Genomic DNA, 16629 nt, shown 5'->3' on the forward strand with positions numbered 1-16629 from the left:
GTAAAAACAGCACATTAAACATCTTAGAGGGTTCTGAAAACTATTTTCTTTTTATGAGTTTTGTCAACGACCATTTTGATTGACTTTAGTTTTGTCTTTTTTCTTTAAAGGAACAAAGATTTTAGACACAGGTGAGACAGTTTTATCTGACAACACCGTTATACAAATTAACATACCCTCCTGACTACCAGTAGTTCAAATTTGTCCTGTGTAGAGGACATTTGTGAACCTAAATATCTCCCACCCAGCGCATCCAACCAATCGCATTAACTCCTTTTGTGCTCTAAAGAAGACATTCAGTGCTTTCCAATGATACCAAATTTGTAGGGGGTGGGGCTTTGTTACTTTGACTTCTCAATAGAAGAAAATGGCTTCCCTCAGTGCAAGCACTTTTTAATGGAAGAAGAAAAGTAATACTTTTTATCAAACATATTTTGTCTTGAAATGCTGATGGCATTTTATTTATAAGACTCTTATGAACACGTTAAAGTGTTGTTTGAGTTGGTTTAAGTGTATTTGAGCCTAGTGTTCAAGTGTTTAAAAAAATGTCCTCTGTAGTGGAATTTCAAACATTTCTTTTGGAGTAGTCATATTACTTCACATAGATTGGGGAATTTCAAAATAAATATGATTGGACGGCATTTTTTTTTCATGGTAGTCAGGAGGATACTTGAAGTTGTGACTGAAAATATAAAATCAAAGCTATTCCCTTAAATGATCAGGGTTTTTTTCTCTGTCCCCCACAGTAATAATCCAACCAATAAGTACTTCCTGGCAGTTGATCCATTATCTGGGGCATTGTTCATCTCAGACACCAATTCCCGACGAATTTACCGTGTTCGCTCATTAACCGGCGGTCGCCTGCTGTCTGACAATGCAGAGGTTGTGGCTGGGACCGGAGAGCAATGCCTGCCCTTTGATGAACGCTGCGGAGATGGCGGCAAAGCCACTGAAGCTACACTTATGAGCCCAAAAGGTGAGCGGCTCAGCAGAAGTGCAATGAGCCCGTGTGGAGCGAGCAATCGGTCTATTTCGTCATGATTACAGAGCCGCCATTACATTCATTGATTCTGATTGATCTCATTCTTCAGATTTGTATGTAATCAAATGATGAATGAGGATAACTGCGGGTAATGGTTTTCATTATTTTCACTTTAGCAAAGGTGCTTATTTATGCCAGCTACTGTGTCGATCATTTCAGAGGACAATATGTGCAAATGATGGCAATTTTTTTCGTTCCCTTTCGTGCTGAGGGGCTTTCATTGGTGATGGTCAGTCCTTTTTTTTCTGTGATTTATTTGATATAACAGAATGCACATTTTGGAAAGTGTATAACACCCTAATTCCATTCAACGTGGTCATACCCAGAAAGTAAAAGTTTAAAAAGTAAAATGTGACATTGTAGTCATTTAGCCGTTGATTTCAACGGGAAATTAATATTTAAGCCTTAAACTGTGGATGTCTTTGCTTTAGATGCTCTTGTCTTTCTTCTTTTTTTTGGGGGGGGGGGGGCATACAATTTGTACTTAAGCAGGGCGATGACAAAAGCAGGCCATAAATCAGGTTAATGAAAAATGTAATACTGGAATGGAATAATTTCAGTGGATTATTGGATCTTCGAACCGTGACACCAAACTGTCAAGGGTGTCACAACATCACAGTTCTCGACAGTGACACTAATGTGTGTAGCGCATACTTTCATGGTATTGCGGCCGTATTGAGTTGTGTTACAAGTGATTGGCTAAAAAAAGGTCACTTTTACCTGTCACCACAGCCTGTACAGTTTCTTTGCTTACCGTATTTGTTCTTTTTCTTGCACTGTCTCTGTTTTTTATTTGCTGCGTGCCCTTGGCTATGCCCCCATCTGTTCTTACATATCAGGTGTGCCGGGAAGATATTTTGGAGCACGCTTGCCTGTTTGACTAGTAAGGCTGACACAGCATCACTTGGAAATGAAAAAAAAGTGTGACAAAGGAAAGTACAGGCTGGGAATCGCGGTGAAAAGCGGTTGGTGGGGAACTCGTCAGTGCCTGGAAAAAAAGCCACTTGCAGTATCGAATTTCCCTTTGGGAACAGCATCAGCTCATGTCCTTAGATGATGACTCATCCCAAAAATAACAGTTATCAAAAAGTTCAGCACCCGCTCCATCACTGAAACACTTTGGTCCCTTCTTATCCGATGAGAAATTGTGAGAATCAGCAGTCCAGGGTGCCATTCGTTTTCTGCAGGTGGAAATACCGAGCTTTAATTGACTTAAGATGTCTCCGACGCTTGTGAATTATGAGTTATGAGTCATTATTCACGGCGCTCGTCTGGCATTTGCAGGCATCGCCGTGGATAAAAATGGACTTATGTACTTTGTGGATGCCACTATGATCCGTAAGGTGGACCAAAACGGCATTATCTCCACTTTACTGGGAGCCAACGATTTGACTGCCGTGCGACCACTGAGCTGTGACACCAGCATGGACGTGAGCCAGGTAAGAGAGTCACTCAGAAGTGCGGGAGAAGTGAGGAGGTGACGGCATGATGGATGATGATCTAACAGCTTTGTGAGTGCTGAGCTATGACAATCTCGTGGACCGCAGCCAGGCGGCGGCAGGGGGACGTTCTGATTTAGGGACCTTTATTAAAGAGTCCACGGATAAATGACTGGATCAAAAGAGACTGAGGACTGCACTTCATTTCCAAAATGAAGAGGAGACCTTGGCCTCTTTTCAAATGGCCACCATTAGTGTGTACTGTACTGTCGATTAGCTAACGTGAAACTCCCGCATCTGCATGCTAGGTACGCCTGGAGTGGCCCACAGACTTAGCGGTGAACCCTATGGACAACGCTCTCTATGTCCTGGAGAACAACGTCATTCTGCGCATTACAGAGAACCACCAGGTTTGTACCACAACCCCTCCAAAACCGATGTGTCCACTTTGACAAAAGGGCAACAGCTTGAGGGTTAGCTCTAGAAATATTCGACTGCAGTGGAACCCCATAACAAAAAGCCACGTGGGATACTGTTTGACTTTCTATTCATTCAGCTTTCTCAAAGGAAAAAAATGGAAAGAATATGTTCCAGGGTTAAATCATCATAATTAACCTCTATTAACTAAGTGTCATTTTTAACATGACAATTTCAAGTATTCTTAACATTGACCTGGAAACCAAAGTTAACCACCACTGTGGAACAAATCAATGAAACATTCAATCTTTACGGACAAAGCGTTATCTGTAAAATGTTCAAACAATCAAACATTCGGCCTTCAGATTGTTAGCGAGGGACAGTGTGCCACAAGAATGAGGGCAACAAAATGAGGTCAAGTGCAGTGTATATTTCTTCTTCTATTCTCTCGTTGTTCTCGCCAAACTCCATTGTTCAGTCTGGTCCTTCCTTTTGAGGCAGCCTTAGAAAAAGTCAAACTTATGCCAAGAGTGAGCTCTGCTGAAGTGCATGAGTTGCATGATTAAATTAAAAATGGCTGTATATGACCTCCAGGGACAATGTGTTGAGTTTTACGGGCACTCGCAAAAGTGTTACAAATAAATGTGTGCATGTCAATGCCTTTTCAATGTTGTTCTTACAGGTGAGCATCATAGCAGGTCGGCCAATGCATTGCCAGGTGCCAGGGATTGACTACAGCCTCAGCAAACTGGCAATTCACGCTGCTCTTGAGAGTGCCACGGCCATTGCCCTGTCTCACACGGGCACTCTCTACATCGCTGAGACAGACGAGAAAAAGATAAACCGAGTTCGACAGGTAGGTCGCAGCTGTTTTGAGCTTTCTTTATATTCTTCAAGATGGATTTTTTAAACACTTTATCCTCTTCAATGTTCATTCTAGGTAAGCTCTAATGGAGAAATCTCCCTTCTGGCTGGGGCTGCCTCTGATTGCGACTGCAAGAACGACGTCAACTGCAACTGCTTCTATGGTGACGATGGCTATGCCCCAGATGCCGGCTTGAACTCTCCTACCTCCTTGGCTGTATCCCCTGACGGGACACTCTTCATTGCGGACCTCAACAACATACGAATAAGAGCTGTTCGAGCCAATCGGCCCGGCCCGGCCCTCTCCAGCCCAGCTTTTGGAGGATCTGGTGGGGCTCGGTATGAGGTGGCATCACCCAGGGAACAAGAACTGTATGTATTCAATAGGGAGGGCCTGCACGTCCAAACCATCAGCCTTGTGACTGGAGAGCCGCTCTATAACTTCACCTATGGCCCTGATGATGAACTGGCAAGTCTGGTCGACAACTGCAACAATACAGTCAAAGTAAGGAGGGAAGGACTGGGGCAGGGAGGAGGCTCCGGCCTGCTTCGACTGGTGCTCCTGCCAGAGAATCAAGTGGTGACCTTGGGTCTGGACCCAAGCGGAGGACTGCGCAGTGTTTCAGCCGTGGGTCAAGAGGTGGCTCTCATGGGTTACAGCGGCAACACAGGCCTGCTCGCCACCAAAGCCGATGAGACCGGATGGACCACCTTCTACCAGTGAGTCTGCGTGTGTGGGACAAGTGTGGCTTTGATATGTGTCTTTTGGAACCCAACGAGAACCACATGCACTTTTATCACTGCTTGCGCAGGGTTATACTGCTCCCTGGTGGCATGTTTTAAACTACAATCAAAAGCTCAAAAGGCCTTTCTGCATATAATCTTTTTCACATACTGCAGGTTTGTGCCAAATTTTTTTCAACACATATACTGACACAATGAATTGTCCCCTCTCCCAGGTATGACAGCGAGGGTCGCCTGACCAATGTGACCTACCCCACAGGCATGGTTACGAGTCTCCATCGTGAGATTGAACGCTCCATCACCATCGATATCGAGAGCTCCAGCAGAGATGACGACGTTACTGTCGTCACCAACCTCTCCTCTGTAGAAGCCTCATACACTGTGGTTCAAGGTGATGCAAATGATGCAAAGTGAACAGTCAATGTGAGCTCAAGCGTCTGAGTCGGGGATATTGAATTACAATTCTAATATTCAGCCAGGATCATCCTGTGTATTTGAATATCATCGCAGCGCCAAAATTCATTAGTAGTGTGCGGTGAATCCTATTCAGCGCTGCAAGCTTTGTCGCACAGCCACACATAGAGATGCAAACGAAGCTCTCGGCCAGTTCCCATTATCCCTTAGCTTATTTGGTCTGGCCATAGCTTGCTCGCTTGCTCGCTCGCGCTGCCTTGCTCGCGCTGCCTTGGTGGTCGAGCGTGCCGTGCCTCCGCCGCCGCCGCCGCCTCCTCCGCCAAGTATAATATGTAATAGCTGAAGAACAAAGAGAGTAATCCCCCCCGCCCCCCTGACCAACGTGAGTATTGTGACAGCAAAGAGCGTGCTCTAAGGATGGAAGGCCTTAGGCAGAATACGAGTCAGATGTATTCAGTGATCCACCTGTGTTGTGGGAAGAAGCGGGTCGAGATGTTCAGAGAGCCGTAAGTACTTTCAGGTTTCTAGCACTCTGTGTGGGCTTTCAGTGCAGCTTTCTGGTGACATACTCACTTAACCATCTCCCATTCTTCTGCTCTTTCTCGTTCTCTTCATTAACTCCCGCGCAGCAAATTCTACTCAGCCCTCAAGCTCTCATTTCTCTCGCTTTCACCCCTCCTCTGTCTCCATTGCTTCTGTTTTATTACAAGCTTGTTCAGGCAGACGGTGCAGAAAAGATTTATCTCAGGGCGGTTGCTGCCAAGTCAGTGGGAAAAAAAATACATTCACTTGTCTGTTTGAGGCATTGTTAAAATGTGCCTGGAGCTTTATTACAAATTGGTCTTATGGATTACTGTCATTTATGGTGGGATTTCAAAGGGAGGCACCAGCTGATCCCTTTCACCTTTTCTAAATGAAAAAAAGAACATGCTTCCACTTTCCTAAGCCCAAAACAATTTTATCTCCCTTTCAGTCACTTCGCTGTGATTAAGATGTGTGTTTTCAGTCCTGGGAGAGAGAATTTAAGCTCAACATTAGATGTCGTCTTATCTGATTCCATTCTTGTGTTTGCCAGGGATTCATTACACTGTGGTGATAAGGAATGTGGAGCGCTGTAGAGAGATGTGAGATTTTATTCAGCGTACTATAGAGATTGTTCGACTCGGATCCAGTCAGATTAGTCATAAACACTGTATGTAGCGGGCATAATCGTGTCACACAAATGAACACGTATGTGAAGGATATGACCACATTTAAAATCTCATTTACGGTAAATGGATCTCGTAGTGGATTAACTGATCATTTAGATCTCTTGTCAGTTTTGGGGGAGGAAGGGGGGTTTGTGCAATTGATTAATATTAAAGGGGCCATATCATCCTAAATGAACTTTTTTGAGCTTTTAGCCAGGTTAAAATGCTTTTTTAATTTTTAAGCTTATAGTGAACTGTCGAAATCTTAAAGTAGCATGATATGGCCACTTTAAAATAAATACTAATGCAGACAATGAACAGGCAAGGATTAATAGAAAAAATGCAAACAGGAAAAACAATAAAACAAAATTCAACACACAAAACGAACAAAGTAATAGAATACCTTACGAATGCATTCTATCAAACGTGCCTATTATTGCAAATTTGTTGAATAGGTCTCTTTTTAATTTGCCTCTGTTGTTTATAATAACAACAAAGTAATGCTGGCACAGCTTTGTTTACCTGAAGGGACATTCGGTACAACTGTTTTGCTGCGTGCAACATTGGACTCATTGTATTATGGTCTGGCAATCATTCTTGAAATTGGTCCCTCTTTTCTCTGTGAAGACCAAGTCAGGAACAACTACCAGATGTGCAACAATGGGACCCTGAGAGTGATGTACGCCAATGGGATGGGCATAAGTTTTCACACGGAGCCCCACATCCTAGCAGGATATGTCAGCCCTACCATCGGCCGCAGGAATATAACACTTCCCACAGACAATGGCCTGAACTCCATTGAATGGCGTCTGCGTAAGGAGCAGACCAAAGGAAAAATTACAGTGTTTGGCAGGAAGCTAAGAGTGAGTTGATCAGTTTACAGCCATAACCCTCGCAGGAGATGGTAAAAAAAATACATAAAACATGTACTTTTCTCCAGGCACACGGTCGCAACCTCCTCTCTATTGACTTTGACCGTAACACACGCACAGAGAAGATTTACGACGATCATCGCAAGTTTACCCTACGCATCATGTACGACGCTCAGGGCCGGCCAGCTATGTGGTTGCCTAGCAGCAGCCTGGCGGTGGTCAATGTGTCCTATTCATCCACTGGTCAGCTCGTTGGCCTGCAGAGGGGGAGCATGAGTGAGAGGACTGAGTTTGATCCCCATGGACGCATCCTGTCTCGCTCGTTTGTGGACGGGAAGGTTTGGAGTTACAGTTACCTTGATAAAGTAAGTACAGTTTTCACATTGGTTACATTATGCGGAACAAGGTACGTCATTCAAAACTTTTTTCTCTGCCCAGTCCATGGTGTTGTTGCTGCAGAGCCAAAAGCAGTACATCTTTGAGTTTGATACCTCAAATCGGGTCACAGCAGTCACCATGCCAAGCGTCGCCCGTCACACCATGTTCACACACGTGTCCATTGGGTACATCCGCAACACTTACAACCCACCAGAGAGCAACGCCTCCATCATCCACGACTTCTGTGAAGACGGCAGGCCGCAGGCCATACGTTACCTGGGCACCGGCCGCCGTGTCCTCTACAAGTACGGCAAGCTGGCTAAGTTGGCCGAGATTGTGTATGACAGCACCGCTGTCACGTTTGGCTACGATGAGACAGCGGGCGTGCTGAAGATGGTCAATCTACAGAGCGGTGGATTCTCTTGCACCATTCGCTATCGGAAAATGGGCCCACTCATCGACAAGCAAATCTATCGCTTCAGTGAGGAGGGCATGGTCAACGCAAGGTTCGATTACACTTATCATGACAACAGCTTCCGAATTGCAAGCATGAAGCCAGTCATCAGTGAAACACCTCTACCTGTGGACCTATACAGATATGATGAAATCTCCGGCAAGGTGCGCTGCCTTTGCGCATGAATATGCAGACTTTTTGAAGTGATTTTTAAGTACCGCATTTTCCGCACCTAAAAGCATTCATTTTTCTCAAAAGCAGACAGTGCGCCTGCTAAACCGATACTGCCTTATATATGGATCAATATTCTGATTTCTTGGACGTTGTATTTTAAATGTTCTGTGACTCGCTTTGTTACAGCTGCAGCGGTTGTGAAAGCGCTATGTAAACAAATCTGTATTGTATTGTATTCCTTTTAGCATAACTTCACCTAGCGGATGTATAACGCAACCTCGGCCACTATTGTAGCTTCTATTCTATGTGCCTAATGTGGTGCGCCCTGTATATGAAAATCATTTTAAAATAACCCATTCATTGAAGTTGCGTTTTAGACTCCGAAGTTCCTTATAGTGCGGAAAATACGGTACTAGTACGTTCCTTGGATGGATAATACTTATATATTGTGCAAACCCGTCTGTTCTAGGTGGAGCACTTTGGAAAATTTGGAGTCATTTACTACGACATTAATCAGATTATCACCACAGCTGTGATGACGCTGAGTAAGCATTTCGATACCCACGGACGTATCAAGGAGGTCCAGTACGAGATCTTCCGTTCCCTCATGTACTGGATGACGGTGCAGTACGACAGCATGGGACGGGTGGTAAAGAGGGAGCTGAAAATCGGGCCCTATGCCAACACCACTCAGTATCGCTATGACTATGATGGAGACGGACAGCTGACTGGGGTCAAGGTGAATAATCCACGTGGAAGAGTTCGTATCATGATGATTTATGGTCTTGTGTTATCAGACACTAGACTGGTGATGCCCCCGTTGTATGCGCAACTGACGTGACACTCTGGCCTTCTTTTTGTATTCAGGTGAACGATTGGTCGACATGGCGTTACAGCTATGACCTGAATGGCAACCTTCATCTGCTGAACCCTGGCAACAGCGCCCGAATCATGCCGCTGCGCTATGACCTCCGTGATCGCATCACGCGGCTGGGAGATGTCCAGTACCGTTTGGACGAGGACGGTTACCTCAGCCAGCGCGGTTCTGACATTTTCGACTACAATTCCAAGGGTCAGCTGCTAAGGGCCTACAATCGGGGCCCTGGTGGCTGGAGTGTTGTATATCACTATGATGGGTTAGGCCGTAGGGTCTCGACACGGAACAGCCTTGGACAGCACCTTCAATTTTTCTATGCTGACCTCAACCATCCAACAAGGGTGACGCACATTTTTAACCACTCAAGCTCAGAAATCTCCTCACTCTACTATGACCTTCAGGTAGGTTTGCATGAGTATATTGTGCTCACACGCAGCAAGGAAATTTGATTTGATGCTGACATATATCTTAATGCAGGGGCACCGAAATGTTCACGCGAAGTCTATTTGTATTATCAGGGAAAATAATTGTTAAGAAAGCCGTAGGGAGTTTTTAACAGGAAGGTTTCAGGTGGAATAAGTGTTATGATGAGTCCAAATTGTTGACCTTGGTTCAATGTGATGGCCACATCAGGGAGAGCAGAGTGGATCAACTGATGCAGTCATCATCATGAAGTTTATGGGGCCAATGTTATGGCCTGGGTTTGCTTCAGTTGCTCCAGTCAAGGTTCGGCAATGTTATGCTACCAAAAGAATCAAGTCAACTGATGACATCAATATATTTTAATGAGCATATTTGGAGTGGCTCATAGAGCATGAGATATCATAACACATAACAGTGACCGCCGGGGAGTCCAAATCTTAACTCCTTGGATGTGCATGACGAACAAAGCGGTCTAATTTTCGAATCACATATGCGACAAAATGTTGGCAAGAACTTAATGCACCAATTAATGGAAATTAGGCCACAGCTCCATGGTTTATTCAGATTTTTATTGGACATATCAGACATACAATATAATGTATATATTGACTGCACACCACACAGAGAGCCAGAACACACACATGAGCACAGTATTGTCAGAGTGATGCAGCGCACAAAAAGGGCTGCACTCCTGAGCTGTGTCCCCATAGACTCAGCTTCCTTTTATTTATTTTTTACTATTCTAATTGACTGTACTTTTCAAATGCCATGTAGAGTATCGAACTTCTCGTTTTATGCTGGAATGACAACTCTTGATATATAACTAGAAGGTATGACCTTTGTTTTGAGCAGAGTTTCACAATATTTTTTTTTCATACAGAGCATATATGAATATCTTAATTTGGAAATTGGAGCAATGTGAAAACAAATCCACTTGGATTGTCATCTCTTTTTTTTAGGGCCATGTGTTTGCCATGGAGGTAAGCAGCGGAGAGGAATACTACATAGCATCTGACAACACCGGCACACCATTGGCTGTGTTTAGCAGCAATGGACAGATGATCAAACAGGTATTGCAAATGCAAATTGGTAGTCCTATTACCCGCTCTTTTCAAGTTTCAACGTGTTTTCTGAGTATCCTCATACCAAACAAGCCAATGTTCTCCTCACTCAGGTGCAATACACAGCATATGGGGAGGTTTACCTGGACTCCAACCCGGAGTTCCAGCTGGTGGTTGGATTTCATGGTGGTCTGTATGACGCCCTGACCAAGTTGGTCCACTTCACCCAGCGTGACTACGATGTCTTGGCTGGACGCTGGACTTCACCTGACTATAGCATCTGGCCCAAGATTGGAAAAGATCCCTCTCCTTTTAATCTGTACATGTTCAAGAACAACAATCCCCTCAGTGACATGTTAGATGTAAAAAATTATGTCACAGGTAAGAAAAAAATAATGTGTTTATACACATGAACGGCATTTTAATGTTTTTTCACTCAAAGGACCAGCACATGTAGTAGAAAACTGTCCGTCATATTTAAAGTTGATTTTGCAGGTAACATTGTGAAACTAGTTTTGCATGCACTTTGTAATTGTCACAAAAAAAATGTTTTCAAATTAAATTACTAAATGACTGGCTAGTCTGTGTAAATTTGCCATTCAGAAATGTAATTTAAATTGTATCTGATCCTGTAGATGTGAAGAGTTGGTTGGTGATGTTTGGCTTCCAGCTCAGTAACATAATCCCGGGATTCCCTCGGCACTCGCTCTATTTTGTCGAACCTCCGTACGAGCTGCAGGCTACCCAGCACTGTGAGAATGGACAGGTACTGAATCGGAAAACTTTGTCTATGACACTTAGTGAGCTTATTGTCAATATATCTCACAATCCTTTTTTTGTTGTTGTTTGGACTGTGCAGCTCATCACTGGTGTGCAGCAGGCGGCGGAGCGTCACAACCAGGCCTTCATGGCTCTTGAGGGTCGTCTTCTCAACAAGGAACGGCGCAGACGAAAGGAAAAGCCCGGACACTGGTTCGGCACCAGCACCCCTATCATTGGTCGTGGAGTGATGTTGGCCCTCAAGGAGGGCAGAGTGGTGGCTGGCGTGTCATCTTTGGCCAGCGATGACAGCCGCAAAGTGACTCTGGTGCTGAACGGCGCCCAGTACCTGGAAGGCATCCACTACACGCAGGATGGGAAGGACTGCCACTACTTTGTGAAAATTGGCTCAGCCGACAGTGACCTGTTGGCCTTGGGGCTTACGAACGGCCGCAAGTCACTGGAGAGCGGCATCAACGTGACAGTCAGCGGCCGCTCCAGGAGAGGGGTGACGGTGGAATTCGCGGTGCCATCGTTTGTTCTGAGCATTCGCTACGGGCTCTCTGCCGACGTGGTGGACGAGGAGAAGGTAAGACTGTTGGAGTTGGCTCGCCAGAGGGCCTTGGCAGGAGCCTGGTCCAAGGAACAGCAGAGGGCCAGAGACGGAAAAGGAGGCAGCCGCCTCTGGACTGAGGGAGAGCGACAACAGCTCCTAACCATGGGCAGGGTACAAGGCTATGATGGCTACTACGTACTGCCTGTGGAGCAATATCCAGAACTGGCTGACAGCAGCAACAATATCCAGTTCCTTCGACAGAATGAGATGGGCAGGAGGTAACAGCCCACCATGAATCTGTCTGACTCCTCCTAAGCCCTTTTTCCTTTCCCAGCCTCCTCAACCCTTTTTCTCTGGAGATTTCATCAACAAACGGGGTTACTCATGGAACGCTGCAGGGACTTTTGAAAAGAGTGACAGAACATTAATATTCATTTTTCTGCCGCAGGCAAAAAAAAAACAACAACAAAAAACAAAAACAACAAAAAAAATTCTAGAGTTACATTTCGTTTAAGGGAGAAAAAAACACTCAATAAGTGAGAAGGCACTACTGAATAAATAAGAAGATTCCCCTTTTTAAAAAAGATGATTGCTATTTTCACCCATATTCTTTGGGTCACACTGAGAGCGCCCTTGAGCATTCAATGGACCTCCGCTGGCTCCTGTGTGTCTATTGGACGCTGAAAGCAAAAAGGACGAGAGTGCACGGCTACACATTGGAGTGTTGCCATGGCAACAACACATCAAAGAAGGACCCCAGAGACAGACAAGGCAATGTTAGAAGTTTGTCCAGCGTCGTCACCTTGTCTCAGGCCTCCCATTTTCCATAACTAACTGAGCGATCTGCTGATGCACTTCACCACCAAGCAAAGCAACACACAAGCCGAAGCCCTCCGCGAACTGCTACGAACGGACCGGAAAGTGCACCGTACAAAGCAAAAGGGAAGAAAGACGGCGATTCGTGTGGCCGTTGGCACTACACGACATTGTTGATTTTAAACAGGGAGAAGAAACATGTTACTACGTATGTGTCCAATTACACAAAACTTCAGAATGTTGCGTATTGATGCCGTAGATGCTGTAGTTTTGTATGTTTCAGTCGCAGTAGGATTGTGAGACCTTCACCGAGGCACTTCTGTACAGAATCCACCGCTCACAGAGTCCAGAAAACATGCTAAGTTCATATTTATTTTAATTTACTCATTTTCTATTTATTTATTCTTAGTAATATATGACAATCATGAATGAGTCAGTCAGTTTAATTCAAAATGAATTGTAACGTATGAGTTCATTTTCTTTTGCAAATGATGTATCAAATGTTCATTTGGTTTTGTTTTTGTATTATTTTAGATTGCTACCAGGGCAAGTAATAGTCACTCTTAAAAAAATAATAATTTATGTAATAAAGTGTTTAAAAATGGTTTATACTCAAAATAAAAGTCTTTAAAACTGTGAAAATGATTTTTCAAGATATATTTCAATGTACAGTGTATAGATCTACCTTTATGCAGCACAGTAGAATATTGTTCAGAATATCGAGTTTTATATTTCTAAGAAGTGGCTTGTAACGTGCAAAATCTTTGGCTGGTATTCCTCCTCTAGAGTTTTGTGGCACTCTAATATTGCATATCTACAGCATCAGTCTGCAGTTTTAGTTTTTGTTTGTTTGGGTTTTTTTTTCTTATTTCTTCCTTTGTTTTCGGAAACAGATGGATTTCCGACCTAGATCTCAACAGCAGTAGCAGTAATGGATCCTACTCACTGTGAAGAGACTCGTGATGGATGTCAAACTGTACCAAATCAGTATTATCAAAGGATAACACGTACGCTCACTAAAACGAGACTCTTCTGGGGAATTTATGAATAAAACATGATTGTTTATTTCAACCCAACAATGTCTATTTCACTTTCATCTTTTTTTTTCTTTTTTTTTTGGCGTACACAGTAAATATTCAATACTCTTGCTAATTTCAGCAGTCGACTTACTTTCAAATTGACATTTTAACGCAATCTGTGTTGATGAGACCAGACAGTTCAACTGCTTCAAACAGCTTGCCTTTTTAGTTGCTTAGTGGACATATACCTAAAAAACATGACCATGTGTAGTAATGCATTTTTAGCCCCCCCCCCCCCCAAAAAAAAACGACCATGTGTGTGTAGTAAAGCAGTTTTAGACGAAAAAAATGACCATGAATGGTAAGATGTTTTGAGCCGAAAAAAACGACCATGAATAGTAAAGGCGTTTTAACCAAAAAGGAAACGACCATGTATAGTAAGGTGTTTTGAGCCAAAAATCATGACCATGTGTCGTCAGGCGTTTTTAGCCGAAAAAAACCGACCATGTATGGTAAGCCCTTTTAACCAGAAAAATCATGACAAGGTATATATAGTAAGGTGTTTTTCAACGAAAAAAAAAACAACCATGTATAGTAAAACGTTTTTAGCCGAAAATAACAACCATGTTTAGTAAGGCGTTTTTAGACGAAAAAAAACACCATTTGTAGTAAGGTGTTTTGAGCCGAAAAAAACGACCATGAATAGTAAGACGTTTTAACAAACAAAAAAAAGAAACAACCATGTATAGTAAGGTGTTTTGAGCCGAAAAAAATGACCATGAATAGTAAGCCGTTTTTAGCCGAAAAAAATATGACCATGTATAGTAAGCCGTTTTAAACAGAAAAAAATGACAAGGTATATATAGTAAGGCGTTTTTCAACGAAAAAAAACAACCATGTATAGTAAGACGTTTTAGCCGAAAAAAACAGCCGTTTTAACCAGAAAAATCATGACAAGGTATATATAGTAAGGCGTTTTTCAACGAAAAAAAACAACCATGTATAGTAAGACGTTTTAGCCGAAAAAAACAACCATGTATAGTAAGGCATTTTTAGCCGAAAAAGATGACCATGTAAAGTATATAGTCAGCCGTTTTTAGCCAAAAATCATGACCATGTGTCGTCAGGCGTTTTTAGCCGAAAAAAACGAACATGTATGGTAAGTCGTTTTAACCAGAAAAATCATGACAAGGTATATATAGTAAGGCGTTTTTCAACGAAAAAAAACAACCATGTATAGTAAGATGTTTTTAGCCGAAAATAACAACCATGTTTAGTAAGGCGTTTTTAGCCGAAAAAGATGACCATGTAAAGTATATAGTCAGCTGTTTTTAGCCAAAAATCATGACTATGTGTCGTCAGGCGTTTTCAGCCGAAAAAAAACGACCATGTATAGTAAGGCGTTTTTAGACGAAAAAAACCCCGACCATGTATATAGTAAGGCACTTTGAGCCGGAAAAAATGACCATGTATACTAAGCCGTTCTTAGCCGAAAAAAAAAACGACCATACAGTATATAGTACGGCGTTTTTAGCTGAAAAAAACGACCAAGTATATATAGTAAGGTGTTTTTAGCCGAAAACAATGACGATGTATAGCAAGGCGTTTTGAGCCGAAACAAAATTACCATGACAGTAAAACGTTTTTAGCCGAAAAAAACGACCATGTATAGGAAGGCATTTTTCGACGAAAATAACGACTATGTATAATAAGGCGTTTTTAGCCGGAAAAAAAAAACGAAAAACGACCATGTATCGTAAGGTGTTTTTAGCCGAATAAAACGCCCATGTATATATAGTAAGGCTTTTTTAGCCGAAAAAAAAACGACCATGTATAGGAAGGTGTTTTTAGCCGAAAAAAACGACCACGGTTAGTAAGGTGTTTTTAGCCGAAAAAAACCACCACGTATAGTCAGGCCTTTTTAGCCGAACAAAAAGACCATGTCTCGTAAACCGTTTTTAGCCGAATGAATAGTATGTATATGTATATATAGTAAGGCTTTTTTAGCCGAAAAAAACCCGACCATGTATCGTAAGGTGTTTTTAGCCGAATAAAACGCCCATGTATATATAGTAAGGCTTTTTTAGCCGAAAAAAAACGACCATGTATAGGAAGGCGTTTTTAGCCGAAAAAAACGACCACGGTTAGTAAGGTGTTTTTAGCCGAAAAAAACGACCACGTATAGTCAGGCCTTTTTAGCCGAACAAAAAGACCATGTCTCGTAAACCGTTTTTAGCCGAATGAATAGTATGTATATGTATATATAGTAAGGTGTTTTGAGCCGAAAAAAAACCGACCATGTATCGTAAGGTGTTTTTAGCCGAATAAAACGCCCATGTATATATAGTAAGGCTTTTTTAGCCGAAAAAAAACCGACCATGTATAGGAAGGCGTTTTTAGCCAAAAAAAACGACCACGGTTAGTAAGGTGTTTTTAGCCGAAAAAAACGACCACGTATAGTCAGGCCCTTTTAGCCGAAAAAAACGACCATATCTCTTAAGGCGTTTTAACCAGAAAAAAACGACAAGGTATATATAGCAAGGCGTTATTAGCCGGGAAAAAATCATGTTTAGTAAGGCGTTTTTAGCCCCCAAAAAACGACCATCGTTAGCAAGCTGTAACGCAAATTACTTGGTTCAAACAAACATTCTAGTGCGACCGCACAAACAACTAAATAAAAGACACCACTGTTACAGAAAGGCTTTACATGCTATTTTAACTGCCGATCGCGAACGGTACGAACCGTGATTGAAGCTAATTGTGATGCCGCTCTTCACACGTTGTACCAACTGTCAGTCACAGTACCGCCCCCCTTAAAGCGCCAGACAAAGTTATCAACGTGGGTTTCCTTGGATGGATTTTGTTTGAATTCTTTGGGATTTTTGCGGTCCTCTGGCCCACTTTATACCTGTGGACGAAGGATTAGGGGCTCTAATCCCTCCTACCCAAGGCCAAAGACTTGACTCCGAGGCCAAGACCAAGGACTTGACTCCAAGGCCAAGGCCGAGGACCAAGGACCGCCCTTTGGTCCTCGAGGCCAAGGGCCGGCCCGAGGAACACATCACTGATATGTGATTACATAAAGACAGGATAACGATGACAGAATAGACATAAACAGTGACATTGTTGC

At 43.0% G+C, this 16629-nt stretch overlaps 3 protein-coding genes across 19 annotated transcripts in view; 1 reads left to right on the forward strand and 2 right to left on the reverse strand.

Moving 5' to 3' along the window:
• Positions 1 to 13559, forward strand: part of tenm2a (teneurin transmembrane protein 2a) — a 215081-nt gene extending 201522 nt beyond the window's left edge. For all 16 annotated transcript variants that reach the window (XM_052057305.1, XM_052057300.1, XM_052057313.1 and 13 more), the window contains 16 exons: positions 111 to 131; positions 747 to 976; positions 2327 to 2481; positions 2790 to 2891; positions 3581 to 3754; positions 3839 to 4482; positions 4722 to 4897; positions 6738 to 6973; positions 7051 to 7347; positions 7421 to 7978; positions 8458 to 8727; positions 8856 to 9266; positions 10248 to 10358; positions 10463 to 10730; positions 10985 to 11115; positions 11209 to 13559. In XM_052057305.1, coding sequence (XP_051913265.1) covers positions 111 to 131; positions 747 to 976; positions 2327 to 2481; positions 2790 to 2891; positions 3581 to 3754; positions 3839 to 4482; positions 4722 to 4897; positions 6738 to 6973; positions 7051 to 7347; positions 7421 to 7978; positions 8458 to 8727; positions 8856 to 9266; positions 10248 to 10358; positions 10463 to 10730; positions 10985 to 11115; positions 11209 to 11946 — 4522 coding nt within the window. In that variant the 3' untranslated portion in view covers positions 11947 to 13559. The remainder of the gene's footprint in view (positions 1 to 110; positions 132 to 746; positions 977 to 2326; positions 2482 to 2789; positions 2892 to 3580; positions 3755 to 3838; positions 4483 to 4721; positions 4898 to 6737; positions 6974 to 7050; positions 7348 to 7420; positions 7979 to 8457; positions 8728 to 8855; positions 9267 to 10247; positions 10359 to 10462; positions 10731 to 10984; positions 11116 to 11208) is intronic.
• cnot7 (CCR4-NOT transcription complex, subunit 7) overlaps positions 1 to 16629 on the reverse strand; it is a 256938-nt gene that overhangs the window by 201181 nt on the left and 39128 nt on the right. The window lies entirely within an intron of this gene.
• The window catches only part of eif4ebp3l (eukaryotic translation initiation factor 4E binding protein 3, like), a 132266-nt gene that overhangs the window by 96823 nt on the left and 18814 nt on the right, over positions 1 to 16629 (reverse strand). The gene's annotated exons all lie outside the window — the stretch shown is intronic.

The sequence above is a fragment of the Hippocampus zosterae genome, chromosome 1 (assembly GCF_025434085.1).
Source record: "Hippocampus zosterae strain Florida chromosome 1, ASM2543408v3, whole genome shotgun sequence".
Classification (NCBI taxonomy): Eukaryota; Metazoa; Chordata; class Actinopteri; order Syngnathiformes; family Syngnathidae; genus Hippocampus; species Hippocampus zosterae.